At 42.6% G+C, this 17338-nt stretch overlaps 1 protein-coding gene across 3 annotated transcripts in view; it reads right to left on the reverse strand.

Moving 5' to 3' along the window:
- Positions 1 to 1008: 1008 nt before the first annotated feature.
- Positions 1009 to 17338, reverse strand: part of PDE10A (phosphodiesterase 10A) — a 361988-nt gene continuing 345658 nt past the window's right edge. For all 3 annotated transcript variants that reach the window (XM_040350636.1, XM_040350637.1, XM_040350635.1), the window contains 4 exons: positions 14235 to 14346; positions 13110 to 13190; positions 5897 to 5985; positions 1009 to 4097 (listed from right to left, as the gene is read on the reverse strand). In XM_040350636.1, the coding sequence (XP_040206570.1) occupies positions 3980 to 4097; positions 5897 to 5985; positions 13110 to 13190; positions 14235 to 14346 (400 nt within the window). In that variant the 3' untranslated portion in view covers positions 1009 to 3979. The remainder of the gene's footprint in view (positions 4098 to 5896; positions 5986 to 13109; positions 13191 to 14234; positions 14347 to 17338) is intronic.

Here is a 17338-nt window from a genome sequence, read left to right on the forward strand (position 1 = left end):
TCCATGCCACACTGCATTGAGGCAGTAATTTCTGCAAAAGGGGCCCAAACCAAGTACTGAGTATATATGCATGCTTATACTTTTCAGAGGTCCGATATTGTTCTATGTACAATCCTTGGTTTATTGATTGCATGTAATATTCACATTTTCTGGGATTGTGGATTTGGGGTTTTTATGAGCTGTAAGCCATAATCATCACAATTATGACAAATCACGGCTTGAACCAACTTGCTTTGCATGAAATGAGTCTATCTCATATATTAGTTTCATCTTTTAAGTTGCATTAGTGAAATAAATGAACTTGTGCACAATATTCCAATTTTTCCCCAAGGAATTATTTTTAGAATTAATAAACCTTTAAATCTCCAACAAGCTACAACACTGTTTAAGTACACATGTTACAACTAAAAAATAGAGGCTGGCATTTCTGGCCTTTCGAAAATGCTAATTGATTGACTGTGTCTTTGTTCGGCTGTTTATCAGGAACAAGCATGCAGCAAATTAAACAGAATTCAGACTTTTACCCCCCCCCCCCCCCACACACACACACACATTTCCAGTTTGGAACTCAACCTATTTAAGTCAAAGCAACAGCAACACATTAAGTTTTCAGAAGTAAAGGTCAGTAGTGGCAGTATACATATTTTTCTCATAATAGGTTTCCTCTAAAACAAAAGCCATCTAACCCAATATAGTGCATTAATAAAAAGCAAACAAAATACAAATCACATTAGGAAAAATAGAATATATTAATACAAAAACAATGCAAATATAAGGATGAGCTTGTATCACAGTTTTCTCATATATGCGAACGTAAAAGACTGGCTTTTGGTTACAAAAAATATTCTGTAAATACTAATAAATAAGTTCTCAAAACGTCAAGAGAATCCTTATAGAAAATATGGCTACCATACAGAATAGTTAAGAAACCAATCATTTTGTAAACATGTCAAAATCAGTGGTCATTCAGTGCAGCTCATGAAGGTATACACTTTGCTGCTTCCTATATTTTTTTTTTTTTTTTTAATTTGGCTTACCCACAGCACAGCATATTGGACAATTTTAACAAGGTTCCGCTAAAAATAAAAAATAAATACTCTTTCACGAAAAAGATGGTTGAGGTATAATCTATGCCATATTTTTGAAAGGCTCTACAAGAACAATGTATACAATTCAATTTCTATCATCTTAAGTGGTTTTCTTCAAGGAGGGGCACAGAACAAAGTTCTTGGCTTTTGTTATTCTCTGGCATTCCGGTCATTCAGTGCAGCTCATGAAGGTATAAGCTTTGCGGCTTCCCATGTTTTTTTTTTTTTTTTTTGCCTTACCCACAGCACAGAATATTGGCCAATTTTAACAAGGTTCTGCTAAAAGAGGAAAAACATATGACACTTCCATAAAAAAGGTGTTTTAACTCAAAGCAGCTAATAAGAAAATGTGCTTTCTTTTTCAGTTGTGCCAGGGAAAAAAAGACTTTCACATGAAAAGTATAAATTATGTTCTCATATATTTTTGAAAGGCCCTACAAAAACAATGCATACTATTCAATTTTTACCATAAGATGAGAAAGTGGCATCCTTCAAGGAGGAGCACAGAATCAAGTTCTTGGTTTTTGTTTTTCTCTGACATTCTGTGAATACCGAGAAACAAATGTTTTGTTGCATGATCTGCATCGTATTTTTAGCATCCACAGAGGCATTTGTGACTGTGGTTTGGGGCTTTGATAGAAGGCTTAGTAGTGCTATTGTTGGGGCAGCACCTAAACTTCTGCCTTGCATGGCAACAAAATGCCTGTAACAAAAGGCAACTATAGGACCTTGAACTGTTTTTCATTTACATTATTTCAGAACACAAAATTCAAACACTGACATACTTTTTAACACTACTTCATGTTTTGGAACATATTCGTTATTCCTAATTCTTCGTGCATCTTATTCTAAAATGAGGTACAAGGGCTGTGGCATATCATGTACTAGTAAAACTAATTTACAACTGCAATGCATCCTTCAAATTTATTTACATTTAATTTGGGCTAAATATGCCCTCTAAATGTCATTCATGATAGTATTATATACTGGGCAAGCAACTAGCCAGCTATATAGTTCACTGACAAGTAAACTATAATCCTCCAACTAGTCTCCAGACAGAAAACTATGCCCATGTATTCCTATACTGGGAAATGCATTAATATAATTTTTCAGCTTGGAGCATAATCCGCTGTGAGACAAAACTGCATATACCCCAGGGCCTCAATTCACAAACCATTTTCATTTGTTGTACCTGTTCCTGGATGTTATAAGTATCCAACACAGGGACACAGGTGTCACTGACTCCAATGCAGAACAAATAGAAAACCATGGGTATGACATTTTTGATGGGAAATTATAGTCACAATTAGGGAGTTAACTGGAAGGCACCATACACACAGGGCATTTAGACATTCAGCCGTGGCACCAGCATTTAGGTGTGGGTAGAGGGTACAGGTGTATTGTCTATCCCTGCAGACATACTTCCAATCCAAGCATACATCCCTGGGAACATATTGCTCTAATATTAAGTACCACTATGAACACTGTCCAGTCACAACAGCCTTTTACAAGGAAAGTTTACACTAGTGTTACTCTCTGAAGAGCCATCCACATTTAGACCACTCTTCAGAAAACATTTGACAAGTGGTAACGAGGTGTTGTATCACCTCCTCACCGGCTGCCTTAAACCCCCTGAACCATGCATTAGCATGCCGCCTCCCATTCAGTTGAACGTGACAAAGATTTGCAGCCACAGAATACATATACACACCTCTGCTGTCTTTGCAGCCAAAGGGGGGGGGGGCTTGGGGGCTTTAAAACCTCAGCTCATCTGTATGATTTTACTGCCCCCAACTGCTACTGTAAACAAAAAACACAGAGTTTGACAGGGTTCCGGAAGTGGGGTTGGATAGTGTACTGTGCACCTAAACTCTAGTGTCCCATGCCTTGGAGCAAAACATCCAGGTTGCATGAGGCCTAATGCCAACATCAAGAAACAGTAACATTTTGCAAACAAAACAGAGGAATAATGGTTTCTAAAAAATACAATGGACGTAAGAAATGGATGTAAGAAAGTATCAAGTGATTTACACAAGTTTTTCAGGGGGTGGCTAACAGACTATGAAAAAAATGAAAAACAAAAAACAATCTCTGCTCTGACCAAAATAAAAATGATTACAATTTCTTCCCTTTAACATGCAATGTTAAACCAGTTCATTAGAGTAGTTTTACTTTTTGCAGCAAATATTCTTCTAAATTAGAAGGCACTGGATTCCTAAACGATCAGTAATGTTGACATTATTCCAGCTATTCAGATTCTGAGAAATTTCTAAAAGCCGACACAAAAAACATCACAGTACCTTCTAATATCAACTTTTGATTCTACAAAGTTCTGAAAATTTGTTTTCATTTTTTGTTTGCCTTTTTTTTCTTTGCTGCACAATGCTTCATTTTATAATGAAAGTGCATAATAATGCCATCAAAATTAGGTATGGAAAATAAAGTATCCATTTGAAATCAAGAAACATTTTATGTGTATCAGAACTGCTAAATATATTAGCATTTTTAGCATATTAGCATTTTTATCATGTGCTTTTAACTACTTACTGTACATGGTAATACACATTTACTGCTCAAATGATGTGGTTTTAATCTGACAGCTATGCTGTAGATCTTTGATATGTATCTGGATGCTAGGACCTGCTGCAGCATTTTATTACCAGGTGGGCCCTAAAGCACAACAATCCATTAGAGCAACTATAGAAACCACTTTAAAGATCAGATGACCAAACATAATATTTTGGTATACTCCAGCTTTCCCCCTTTTTTTTAACATAAAATACACATTCCAGAACATTTACTTCTATTCTCTATACTGGGCTTGAGTGATTTCTATGTGGCATCTGTGCACACATGCCTTCTTATAACTCCCATTCTGAGTGTATTCAGCTTTAGTCATCAATCTTAACCGGCAAGGAATCTGCTGATCCTGTCACTGTTGATTGGGTAGGAAGCCAGCCTGTAGTATCTTCTCCTCTGGACACTTTCTCCCATTGACTGAGATTATCCCTTGACACAGAAAAAGAAAGACATAATATACTGGCATGAAAGGCGGTGTAACATTTCTTTAAAAATATATTTTACTCAAACTAATTTACATATGGCTGAACTCTGAGCAGAAAAAAAGACACAACTTAAAAATAAAACTCTATTCCTTAATACATCATTAAACACATTTTTCAAATGCAAGCAATATAAGTACTTGGGGTTGACCAGATATCACTCTCTCTGTGCAGGGCAGGAAGCAGTACCAAGAGTTCATATGCTGATCAGAAGTTTGCTGATAGTAGGATAAAGTAAAATAAGCCCATTATTGTCCCGCTTCATTCATTGTCCAGTTACAGACTGGGACGGGTTCATGACAGCCTGGACCTGAGCCTAGTACACGCGGGCCGAATGTCTGTCTGCATACTGTATGACTATATACTCCCTTTGGTGAGTTTGCATTGCATGTGGGGAAGTCAGAGTTGATCACAGTTGTAATAACATAACATCTGGCATTTTTACAGGTGATCACTCTCACTATTGAATTGAATACCCATCAATTACAACACTATGAGACTTTTTTTTTGTATGGTTGAATACCACTACACATGATTCTGAGAAGGTGACAACATTTGATACTGGACGTAGCTAAACACTCAGAAGTACATCTGCATTGAATTGCATAAAGTGTGTTGGCTGTTCTCTTGAATGAGTCAGCACCTGTTTCTGGAGAGTTGCCATTTTGCTAATCTGCACATTTAAAGGAGCACCGCACTTTTTATGTTTGGACTATTCTTTCTATTGTTGGAAGCGCCGCAATTTTGTTTTGCATGTTTGTTTAAAGGGGTTGTAAAGGTTTGTTTTTATTTTCTAAATAGGTTCCTTTAAGCTAGTGCATTGTTGGTTCACTTACCTTTTCGTCCGGGCTCCTAGATTCCGATAAGCCCCCGCCCGCAGACCCCGACAACCAATGGCCAGGGTTGTCGGGAAGAGGCCCGTGTCCCCATCAACATGGGGACAAGAGTGCTTTGGGTTGGGGGCGCAATTCCCCCCCTGCCCCAAAGCACACACTCCCCCATGTTGAGGGCATGCGGCCTGGTATGGTTCAGGAGGGGGGGGGGGGGCGCTCGCTCGTCCCCACCCCCATTCCTGTCCGGCCAGGCGGCGTGCTCGGATAAGGGTTTGGTATGGATCTTGGGGGAACCCCCACGCCGTTTTTTCAGCGTAGGTTTTCCCCCTTACAATCCAGACCAAACCTAAGGGCCTGATGTGCTCCTGGAGGGTAACCCACACTGTTTTTTTGTTTTAATTTGGTGCGGAGTCCCCTTCATGGTCAGCGTAAGCTGAAAACGATTCGGGCATTCACGTGCACCGCTTCAAGCCACGCAAAGGCAGCTACGCCGCTTGGTATTTACCAATAATTTGCCGGCGTAGCCGCTCGTTTTCACAAAAATCACTTTCTCTTTCAATTCGGCCCGTAAAACTTAAACAAACACATGTCACTACACTTCCCCACATCCCCCCCCCTAATAAACTCCCTCCCAAACACTTTCATTTCACATTTCTAAATGCCATGCGCCAGGTCTATAGGGGCGCACCATGCGCCCCCTCCTGGGCGCACTCAGCATTATTATAAATAAGGAATTTTGCTGCTTTAGTAGCACATTCCTTTAGTAAATGTCAAAACGGCTATTGCTCCAGCCTTTGCTCCATGAATCATGGAGCAAAGGCTTGGTAAATCAGTCCCATAGTGTAGTATTTTCAAGCAAATTTTTTTTAATGTAAAACCAATTAATATTCATATATACGCCTATGACTGTTACCTGCAAGCAGTAAGAAGAGGTCGTGTAGAAGGAAATATCTGGGATAACGTTGTATAGCAAGGAACAGCTACTGCATTGTAGAACCCAATCTATGTAAAAAGAGAAAATATACAGTGATATAGCTGCATATACAGATTTTGAAATCATACAGGCATATTTATAACATCTTGGCAAATCCATTTACATTTGCCTGCCTATTTTACCTACATTCGTTAGACCTTTGCCCTAGGATCTGTTATTCATAATGCAAACTGGCAGCAGAAGTAAGAGTAAATGCAAATGATGATTTTGGGCAACAGATGCCTTGGTAAAGGAAAGAATACTTGTGTGTACTGCTGCCTAAGATTCAGATCCTGATTTTCAGTCATCAGAATCTAACAGTGCTAGATGTCTGATCCCTCTCTGCATGCTGTAGCTCCATCTGTCACCCCTATGTCACTACACTGCACAATAGTACAACAGGTTGCTTTAGCTACTTCAGCTAAATTGGCTCTTTGAGAGAGCAAAGCATTAGGATAGAAAAGTTCTAAATATTTCCTTTGCAGATATGACTTTTTATGATTTTCGAAAAAGGAGTGTGATGAATAGTAAATAATGTGACCTTATCCAGCAAGTGCGGGTTGAAAGTGTGCAAACTGATAAGCACAAGTATACATTTTCTTTACTATAACTACAGTATATAATCACAAATACTGTAGATCATGGTTCCCAGTTCATCACAACTTTGAGAAAACACAATAATTTTTCAGGTGCATGACCTACAGTAGTTAGTGACAGTCCATCTAAAAACTTACCCAAGCTCAAACCTACTCCCACCCCATTCTAAGCCCTATATTAACTATCCTGTAATGGGAAAGATGCTTATAATTCTCTAACCTAATGGTGCTCTGCTCTGGTCAAATGATTGGTTCTCAGCGTGAACTTCAGAAAAGAGCCGGGACAGTCTACAGCAGACGACCCACAGTAAGTCGATGGGTAGCGTCACCGCCCAGGCTCTGCAGTCATTGATGCCACCCTCTCCTCTTCCCTGAAGCCAGGTTCTAGGGAGATCACATGACTGGACTGGGGCACCCTTAGATTAGGCAAGTGTACATATCTTACATCTTAAATTCTACAAAAACCTAGATGCCTGGCTGTCGTGCAAATCCAATGGTTTCCATTCTTTCTCAGCACATATAACTGAAGTGGTATAAAGACAGTAAAATGTATACTAGCATTTTCCAGTAAAGAAAACGGTCAGTAATGGCAACCTTTTTTTTATTTTTTTATTATGCCGCTTACACGGAGGTGATCGGAATTTCTGACCAAATGCTCACTTCGAACTTTTTTTTGTTGTCGGAAATACCGATCGTGTGTATGTGGCATTAGTGTATTTGCCAACTTAAAGGGTCACTAAAGGAAAAAATTTTTTTGCTGAAATGACTGTTTACAGGGTATAGAGACATAAAAGTTAACTGATTCCTTTTAAAAATGATTAAAAATTGAATTTAATCTATCATATAATGTGCCTCTAGTTTCACGTTCGGTTTTAAAGGTACATACATGAATTTCCGGGTGAGAGGTGAGTCGGGAAGACTCACAGAACAAAAACAACAAATCCAGGGCAGTGTTTTGTTTTTAAAATGAATCTGATTGGTTCCGAGGAGTTTTAGACACACAGTAATGACAGCTTAGACCACCGTGAAAATCTCCCAGTACCATGGTTATAAGGAAACAGGCAACCAGGAAGTGTGGAGATCACAGCAGAATTACAGCCACTTCAAAGCAAAAACGAACAATGAGGACATGAAACCAGTACTGCAGTAAGGTAAAGGAAGCTATTTAGCTAAAAAAAATAATTCCTTTAGTGACCCTTTAAGCAATATTGTCCTATTTGGGATGACAAAAAAGTCCTCAATTCAAAAATATTCTCCCCAAGACCCCTTTCACACTGAAGCGTTTTTACAGTGTTTTAGCGTTAAAAATAGCGCTATTAAAACGCTCATAAAATGCTCTCCATGCATCTCAATGGACCCTTTCACACTGAGTCCTGCAAGCAGCATCTTTGGAGCAGCTTTTGGGCGCTGAAAAAAAAACGCTCCAAAAACACCCCTCTCCATTGAAATGAATTGAAAAGCGCCTTACCCTTTCACACTGAGGCACTGCAAAAACACCCTAAGGCTGGATTCACACCTATGCAGTTTTGGTGCATTTTGCAGATTTGCACTACAGTCCATTTACCATGGTTTCCTATGGAACACATTCTGTAGTGCAAATCTGCAAAATGCAAAAAGCAGTAAAAATGCATAGGTGTGAATCCAGCCTAAAACGTTTCGGGCGCTGGCAGTGTGAAAGGGCTCTAATAGAAAACAATGCTTATACATGAATTGGAATACTTGTATGCTACTGTTGCAAAGAATGCAGAATTGATGTAAAGTACTACTTGAAACAAATGCATGAGGAAAACAGCAGACACCATTAAATGTTTTGGTATCATATTCAATCTTCTAAAAGAGAAATTTCCCTAAACCCATCCAGCTGTAAAGACTTTAGCTGTACATCAAGATACATTTTGATAATCCTTTGATAAAGTCTACAGACGAAACCTGTCAGGAAGTTATGTCAGATGCTGACCCTGGAACTGGTAGTGCCCATTCCCTCATCTTGAGTATTGGAAACCTGTATCTCTTTGCATATGTGAGCAATTTTATGGTAAAGTGTTTTTTTAATTGGGGTTTCTGCACTATGAGCTTTATTTTATCATCTTATGTCCTATATAACATTCACCCATTGGGAGTGTATTTAACCCTTTTACTGCCAGGTCTGTATGGCATACAGACCTACAGCACTGCTCCAGCTGGCCAGGTCCTTACGCCATATGGACCTTCATTCCTCGTCTTCTATAAGCTCATGGTCACTTCATTGACCATGAACTTATAACATAATTGTTCAGCAGACTCTGCTGAACAAACGGATAGCTCTGATAAGTGTCTGATAAGCCACTGATCAGAGCATTACCCCAAATATGGGTTAAAATACAGCCACAAAAGGGATCAGTTATTTTTTTTCAAAACCACCTCCAGCGCTGCTCCCACCACCCCTTCAGTGCCCCTCCCATCTCCCCAATGTGCAGGCGCCCCCTGAATGCTGCTAGCCAGCTCTCCCTCCTAAGCACCCCAACCACATGCATTGCACAAGGTTGCAGAGAGTGTGCAGTGCTTCCCCTTGACATGAATGTGTAGTGTTCAGCGGACAGGATCACTACAAGTTAGGTCAACTTTGCCACGGACGCAAAGCACCATGGCATCAACACCCTGCCCAGTGCCTATTACAGCTTAAAGCGGAGCTTCACACAAAAGGGAAACCACTGCTTGTTTGCACCCCCTCCCCTCCACTGCCACATTTGGCACTCTTTGGGAGGGAGGGGGGAGTGGGTACTGGTTTTGACAGGTACCCGCTCCCACTTCTGGGTAAGATTGCTGCAGTGATCTACAAAGCTATTTGGCCCCTCATCCCCCCCCCCCTGCAGCCTTCTGAGACACACAAGAATGCAGGACCTTTCACAAAGCACAACACAACTTGTACATGCACAGTAGAATACCGGCAGTGAAGCCAGAAGGCTTCACTGCCAGTGTCTTGTCGATCTGGTTCCCCTATCAATATGGTTCCCTGCCTGACTGCGCAGGCGCGGATGAAGCCCACGGAAATCTCCGAACCTCGGGCGGCATCCAGTCTCATTCCTTTACATCCCCGTGGATTGGAGCACAGTGAGCACGTGAGGCCGACTGGCCACTTACCTCAAATTCCACGTCGCCCTGGAGGTTCAGTGATTTCCGTTGGCAAGGATTACACCTGCACAGTCAAGACAGGAACCATATCGATAGACAGAACCATATCGTCAGATCACCGGTTTCCCTCAGTGAGGATTCCGGCACCTGCACCCGAAGCTGATTGAATAATTGGTTCAGGTGCCAACATCACTGGAGCCCTGAACAGAAAGGTGTCCATGCATTAAAAGTCAGCAAAAGTCACACTTAGCGCCCCCTACAGGTTAACCCCTTCACTGCCAGTGTCATTTTTACAGTAATCAGTGCATTTTTTTAGCACTGTTCGCTGTAAAAATGACAATGATCCCAAAATGGTGTCAAAAGTGTCCGCCATAATGTCGCAGTCACTAAAAAAATTGTTGATCACCGCCATTATCTTCTATTTTGTGGACGCTATAACTTTTGTGCAAACCAAACGCTTATTGCAATTTTTTTTACCAAAAATATGTAGAAGAATACGTATTGGCCTAAACTGAGGAAAAAAAAAATATATTTTTTTTTCAAAATTGACGCTCTATTTTTGTTTATAGCGCAAAAAATAAAAACCACAGGAGGTGATCAAATACCACCAAAAGAAAGCTCTATTTGTGGGAAAAAAAAGGACGTCAATTTAGTTTGTTTGTTTGTTTTTTTTCAGTTATAGCAACGCAGTGCCGAATCGCAAAAAGTGTCCAGGTCCTTTAGCTGTATTTTGGTCCGGGTCTTAAGTGGTTAAGCAAATATAACCCAAGTAAATTCAAAATGCAGTTTTTAAATTATGGTTTTATTTATTAAGGCAAAAAAGCTGTCCAAACCTGACTGGCTTTATGTGAAAAAGTAATTGCCCCTTAAACCTAATAACTAGGTTTGGCGGCAACAACGGCACTCAACCGCTTGCAATAACTGGCAATGAGTCTTTCACATTGTTGCAGAGCCATTTTGTCTCACTCTTTTTTGCAGAATTGTTTTAAATCAGCCACATTGGAGGGTTTTCCAGCATGAACGGCCTGTGTATGGTCATGATACAGCATCCGAATTGGATTTAAGTCCAGACTTTGACTAGGCCACTCCAAAACCTAAATTTTGCTTTGTTTGAACCATTTGGAGGTGGACTTGTTGTTGTGTTTCTGATCATTGTCTTGCTGCATAACCCAAGTGCACTTGAGCTTGAGGTCACGAACTGATGGCTGGACATTCTCCTTTAGAATTTTCTGGTAGAGCTCAGAATTTGGTTCCATCAATTATGATAAAGTTGTCTGGGTCTTGAAGCTGCAAAGCAGCCCCAGACCATCGCGCTACCACCACGTCTGACTGTTGGTATGATGTTCTTTGGGATAATCGAGATGTTTTTTGGTAAACGTGAGACGAGCCTTTGTGGGGTTTTTTGGTCAGCGGTGGCTTTGGCCTTGGAACGCTCCCATGGATGCCATTTTTGCCCAGTCTCTTTCTTATTGTTGTCTAATTATTATCATTTGAGGGGGCGTTTCGTAAAAGTGGCCGGCGTAAGCGCGCGTAATTTAAATGATCCCGTAGGGAGCATGGATCATTTAAATTAAGCGCGTTCCCGCGCCGAACGTACTGCGCATGCTCCGTCGGGAAAATTTCCCTGACGTGCATTGCGGTAAATGACGTCGCAAGGACGTCATTTGCTTCGACGTGAACGTAAATGGCGTCTAGCACCGTTCACGATTCACTTACGCAAACGACGTAAATTTCGAAAATCGCAACGTGTATACTTACCATTGGCTGCGCCTCCTAATAGCAGGAGCAGCCTTACGCAGAAATCGACGAACGCAAACGACGTAAAACTCAAACGCCGGGCGCGCGTACGTTTGTGAATCGCCGTGAGTATGCAATTAGCATACTCTATGCTGACCACTACGGGAATGCCACCTAGCGGCCATCGTAAGAATGCAGCCTAAGATACGACGGCATAAGAGCCTTATGCCAGTCATATCTTAGGCTACAGTCGGCGTATCGAGCTTTCTAAATACAGAAAGTCGATACGCCGGCGCTACTTGGCAATTACGCTGCGTATCTATGGATACGCAGGCGGAATTGCTACCTGAATCTACCCCACTGATCTCACCTGAGGCAAATAAGGCCTGTAGTTCTTTAGATGTTGTTCTGGGTTCTTTTATGACTTCCTGGATGAGGTCATAAAACCTCATCCAGGAGGTAACCACTGTTCCAAGTTTTCTCCATTTGTGGATAACCGTGGTTCACTGGCATGGCATCCCAAAGCCTTAGAAATGGCTTTGTAATCCTTTTCAGACTGAAAAATGTCAATCTGTTCTTGAATTTTTTTAGATCATGGCATGATGTGTTGCTTTTTGGGATCTTTAAAGACCCTTTTCACACTGGGGCGCTTTGCAGGAGCTACAACACTAAAAATAGTGCCTGCAAAGCACCCTGAAAGAGCCGCTGCTGTCTCTCCAGTGTGAAAGCCCTGAGTGCTTTCACACTGGAGCGGTGTGCTAGCAGGATGGTAAAAAAAGTCCTGCTAGCAGCATCTTTGGAGCGGTGTATTCCACTCCTCCAGTGCTTCTGCCCATTAAAATAAATGGGAGCCGTGTTGCTTTGCGTGGTTTAAACCCTTTCTCAGCCGCTAGCGGGGGGGAAATCGCCCCGCTACCAGCCGAATATCGCCACAAAATTGATGGTAATGTGCCGCTAAAAATAGCGGCGCTTTACTTCCGATGCACCCACCGCCCTAGTGTGAAAGGGGCCTTCGTGTGCTTCACTTTGTCAGACAGCTTTTATTTAAGTGATTATGTGATTCAACAGGTCTTGCAGTAATCAGGCATGGGTGTGGCAAGTGAAATTTAACCACTTAAATTTGTGCCTCCTGCACATATACGTCGGCAGAATGGCACAAGCACGTACAGGTACGTCCTCTTTAAGTGCCCAGCCGTAAGTCGCGGGCGCGCGCCCGCGCCCCGGTCCGAAGCTCCATGACCGCGGGACCCGATCGCTGCTGGAGTCCCGCGATTGGTCCCCGGTGGTGAAGAACGGGGAGAGCTGTGTGTAAACACAGCTTCCCCGTTCTTCACTGTGGCGCCGTCATTGATCGTGTGTTCCCTTTTATAGGATTGCGGGCGGTATTAACCCTTTATCGGCCGCTAGCGGGGGTTAATACCGCACCGCTAGCGGCTGATTCCCGCGGCAATCCCGGCGGTATAGCGCGCTATTTTTAGCGGCGTTATACCGCCACCGCGGCTCCCGCCCCAGTCTGAAAGGGGCCTTACTGGCATAACTTCAGCAGACCGAATTCTGACTAGTTACTATGGGATACTACAGTTAATAAAATTGGTATACTAAGACCACATATAGCGTATAGTCTAGGTATGACTGATAGTACAGGCTAACCACTTGTAATTACAATTCTTCCTGTATAGAGCAGTGTTACATATAGTCGTTTGACACACCTGTCCATGAGGAATTTCATCTTTTTTCTCTCTGTCCATCATTGGTATGGGTGAAATACCCAGCCTCTTCATTTCATCCCCCTTTAGAAGTAAAAACATGATAATTGTGTTAGAACTCAACAAAACAAACAAATGTAAGAGGATAATTATATCCCCCCCCCCCCAACAACTTATATTAACTACAGCAGAAAGATTCTAGCAGCAGCATCAACACTCGAGTATAAGACTTTGGGATCTTTTAATGTACCTGCTAATATCTGATAGAGATCAATGGTCAGAGCTACGCAATCATTGTAATACCTATAGAGAGATTTCCTGATGCCTAGGTGACAGCATACATATGGTTTGTGCTCTGCTCCCATCTAACCCAAGTGATCCATTATAGCTCGGTGAAGGATTTTTCTAGGCACCCACAGCCCCATTCTTTTTTTTCCCTCAAGACTACAAGATCATTATTGTAACAACTTTTATTCAAGCTCTTCTGGATGAAGTCCTACTACTTAAGCTGCTGGAAAGCACTTACAGTGCCTTGCAAAAGTATTCACCCCCCTTGGCATTTTCCGTGTTTTGTTGCCCCACAACCTGGAATTAACATGGATTGTTTGAGTATTTGCATAATTTAATTTACAGAACATGCCCACAACTTTGAAGATTTTTTTTTATTGTGAAGCAAGCAACAAATAGGACAAAATAACAGAAAATATGCATAACTATTCACCCCCCCCCCCCTAAAGTCAATACTTTGTAGAGCCACCTAGCACAGTTCCAAGTCGCTTTGGATAAGTCTCTATGAGCTTGCCACATCTTACCACTGGGATTTTTGCCAATTCCTCCTTGCAAAACTGCTCCAGCTCCTTCAAGTTGGATGGTTTGCAAGGCTTGTGAACAGCAATCTCTATGTCTGACCACACATTTTCTATTGGATTGAGATCTGGGCTTTGACTAGGCCATTCCTACAGATTTACATGCTCCCCTTTAATCCAGTGTTGCTTTAGCAGTGTGTTTGGGGTCATTGTCCTGCTGGAAGGTGAACCTCCGTCCTCAAATCCCACACAGAGTGGTACAGGTTTGGCTCAAGAATATCCCTGTGCTGCATATGTAAAATAAAATGCATAAAAATCATACCTCTGTCCAGAATTCATCATATATGTCATCAGCAATGTGTCTGGTCACAGGCCATAGCTTTGTCACAGAGCAGAGATCACATGCAGTCATCATTAACCCAATCATGCGATCTCTAAAAAAAAAAAAAAAAAAAAAAGGAACATTAATTTGTTTATTTATTTTAGGTACACCTGCTAGAGTGAAACATGTATGTTACTACTGCTGGCTTCCTTCTGAAAAGGCAAGTTGCATGTTTGCGTCATGCTTCAGTACACATACCAGAAACAAGGCAAATGAATGTTACAGAAATTTAGAATTCTGTATTCTTATTTGTTCTGGGTCAGTGTTGGAGCAAAACAATAAACATGACAACCAAGCAACTAGCATCTGTAGAAGTAGAGGTCTGCAATGGCAACCTCATATTTTGTTCTTTATTATTGTTAACACCACATACATGATAAAGCAACCAAAAAGGAAAACAAAGAGTAATTGCACATACATGTCTCAATAGAGGAAACAATGTAATGACAAAAGAAGTATAACACAATTGTGCTAATTTCTTACCAATCAGCTTCATCAAAGCACCAAATATGCAGCTAATTAGTGTGTACTAAGTACTAAGCAGGGATAGCTAGGTTTCTGTTTTTTTTCTTTCTTCTGTCTACGGCTGGGTTCACACTATACTACATGGCAGTATACAAAAAAAGAGGAAAGGTCTGGTGTCCCCAGTAACACACTTCCATCCCTGTTACATATAGTCAAAACAAAAGGATTCGCCCGGGACTTTAAATGAAGTGGGTAACTTTTCCGCCAGTAAAGATAACAGTAATTGTATAGCAGGGCTCAAAATTTGTGCTCGCCTCCTCGCATTTGGCGAGTAAATTTATGTGCAGTGCGAGTGCACACATTGCGGCCAGTAATTCAACTAAGCTGCCGCGCCGTCCCTTCACAGGCTAGCACAGGCTAGCAGCAGATTGGACACGAGCGTGCGCCGCCCGGGACCGCCCCTATCCACCTCCCATAGGCCAGTACGTCCCACAACTTTTCCACACATATGATACGAGTATCTCTGTGTTCTCCGGCAGCACAGCTCTCATGTATCCCCTCCTCAGCACACACATTACTGCCAGAGCCGAGCATGTGACGGAAACACATGATTCCATGAAGGAAGGATTTCAGGGCTGGGAACCACAGTAGTGCTAATTGAAAGCAGAGCGATTGTTGGAGGAGGACAGACACAAAGTAAGGGCGATGGGAATGGAGGAAGGGAGAGAGTATGGCAAGCGGAGAGGCAGGGGGGAGTATGGCGGGGAGGGAGCAGAGTGTATAGGCGCTCGCCATGTCTTGTTGCGGTCAGATATGATGGAGTCACATAGCGATGCGGCTGTCCTGCAGAGCTCTCCTGGTGACAGTGCTGGGCAGAGTGTGAGAATGTCCTTGCAGCATCTCCTCCTCTCCCTCCGCTCACACTGGGGGACCTGTTAGGGGGGTTAGCTTCTAGTACAGCATCCCCTCCTCTCTATCAGCTCTGATTTGTTCCCACTCTCCTGCCTTTTATACTACCTTACTCCTTCCCAAAATGGCACACTTTTCCCACACTTTCCACTAGTGCTTTCTCCTTCTAGTCACCTTCTGTCTTCCATCTGTCTTCACCTTCTTATATCCCAATCTCTTATATCTCCATCCTCTTATTCACACTCACTTTATTCCTTCCACTATTCCATGTCCCTGATTCTCTCTGTCTTCTCTCCTCTCCTCCTCACTTTTCTACCCCCTGGATCTCACTAAGTGCAAGTCTTCCTCCCCAAGTGTCAGATGGAAACATTCCGGTTTTCTTTCTCGTACATCACGGGACACAGAGCGGCATATTCATTACTATGTGGGTTATATGGAGTACCTTCAGGTGATGGACACTGGCAATCTCAAACAGGAAGTGCCCCTCCCTATATAACCCCCTCCCATAGGAGGAGTACCTCAGTTTTTTCGCCAGTGTCTTAGGTGTTGGTCATGGTTTAGCTTTGCCTCCACATCCTTGGGATCAAGGCAGGCTAACCGGATCTGTCCAACGGCCTCAGTGCTAAAGTGGACAGTATCCGGACCCCAAAGCCATGGGGTTTGCCCATAACGCTTCTCCTTTTAGAGAGCTGGACCCTGGGCCCAGGACTTAGAACCTTGGGCATCTAAAGCTCCTGTTTGCCAGGGTGCTATATGGGCCCAGGACAGTGGCTCCTTCATAGGAACCCAGGGCCTGAAGGTCTAGACGCCACCCACGGAGATGGGGGAAAATTGGACCTCTTGCTGTGCAAAAGTCCTGCGGCATGGAGCAGGTAAGTATTGGGGAGCCTGCGGAACTTGGTTCTTAGCAGATTCCCTGGAGGGAGGTGCACAGGGGGTCATGCCTGGGTATGCTCTGCATTGGCAAGGAATCACTATGTCTATGGTCAGAGACAGGATGATTCAAATCTTTTTCCCCCAGTGATAGGTGTCCTCCCTGGTAAGTGTTGTTTAGCTGGGTCTGCTGCGCTAGGTGTGGGATCTCTGTGAAATACAGGAGCCGTGTTTCCCATGCTAAGAGGAGGTCTGTGACCTACCTGAGGGCTTACCTGCCTGGGTGCTGCGCCGCTCCGTCCTCCTCCGCGTGCCCGAGATATGAACGTTTTTCGCGCCATTGGCTGGGGTGGGGGCGCATCCCTGTGGGCGGCGATTTACATATAGGAAGGGGAGGCCCTTCCAGTAGCTGCCAAAAGCTCAGTGTCTTCCTGAGTTACAGAGGAGGAGGACGCAGAGCGGAGCTCGCTGAGGACACCCAGTGGCAGAAGGAAAGATTACAGTCGTTTTCTAAAAAATAGACTGTGAAACCTACAGATAGGTTTCCTTTTCCTTTTTTTCAGCAGATGGCTATTGGCAATACTTATTAGGAGACAGAGTATTTTTCTTTTCCTCTTCAAAAAAAAAAAAAGATATAAAAAAAAAAAGAAAAAAGAAAAAAGAAGAAGAAAAAGGGAAAGTACTTCTGATCTCCCTTCTCAGTTTGGGCGTTAGTCTCTATCGTTCCCAAACCGGCAGATCCCCTTAGCTACGTCTGTGGCTGGGTGATAGCAGGTGTGCCTCGGTATTGTACCATG

The sequence above is a fragment of the Rana temporaria genome, chromosome 4, assembly GCF_905171775.1.
Source record: "Rana temporaria chromosome 4, aRanTem1.1, whole genome shotgun sequence".
Lineage (NCBI taxonomy): Eukaryota > Metazoa > Chordata > Amphibia > Anura > Ranidae > Rana > Rana temporaria.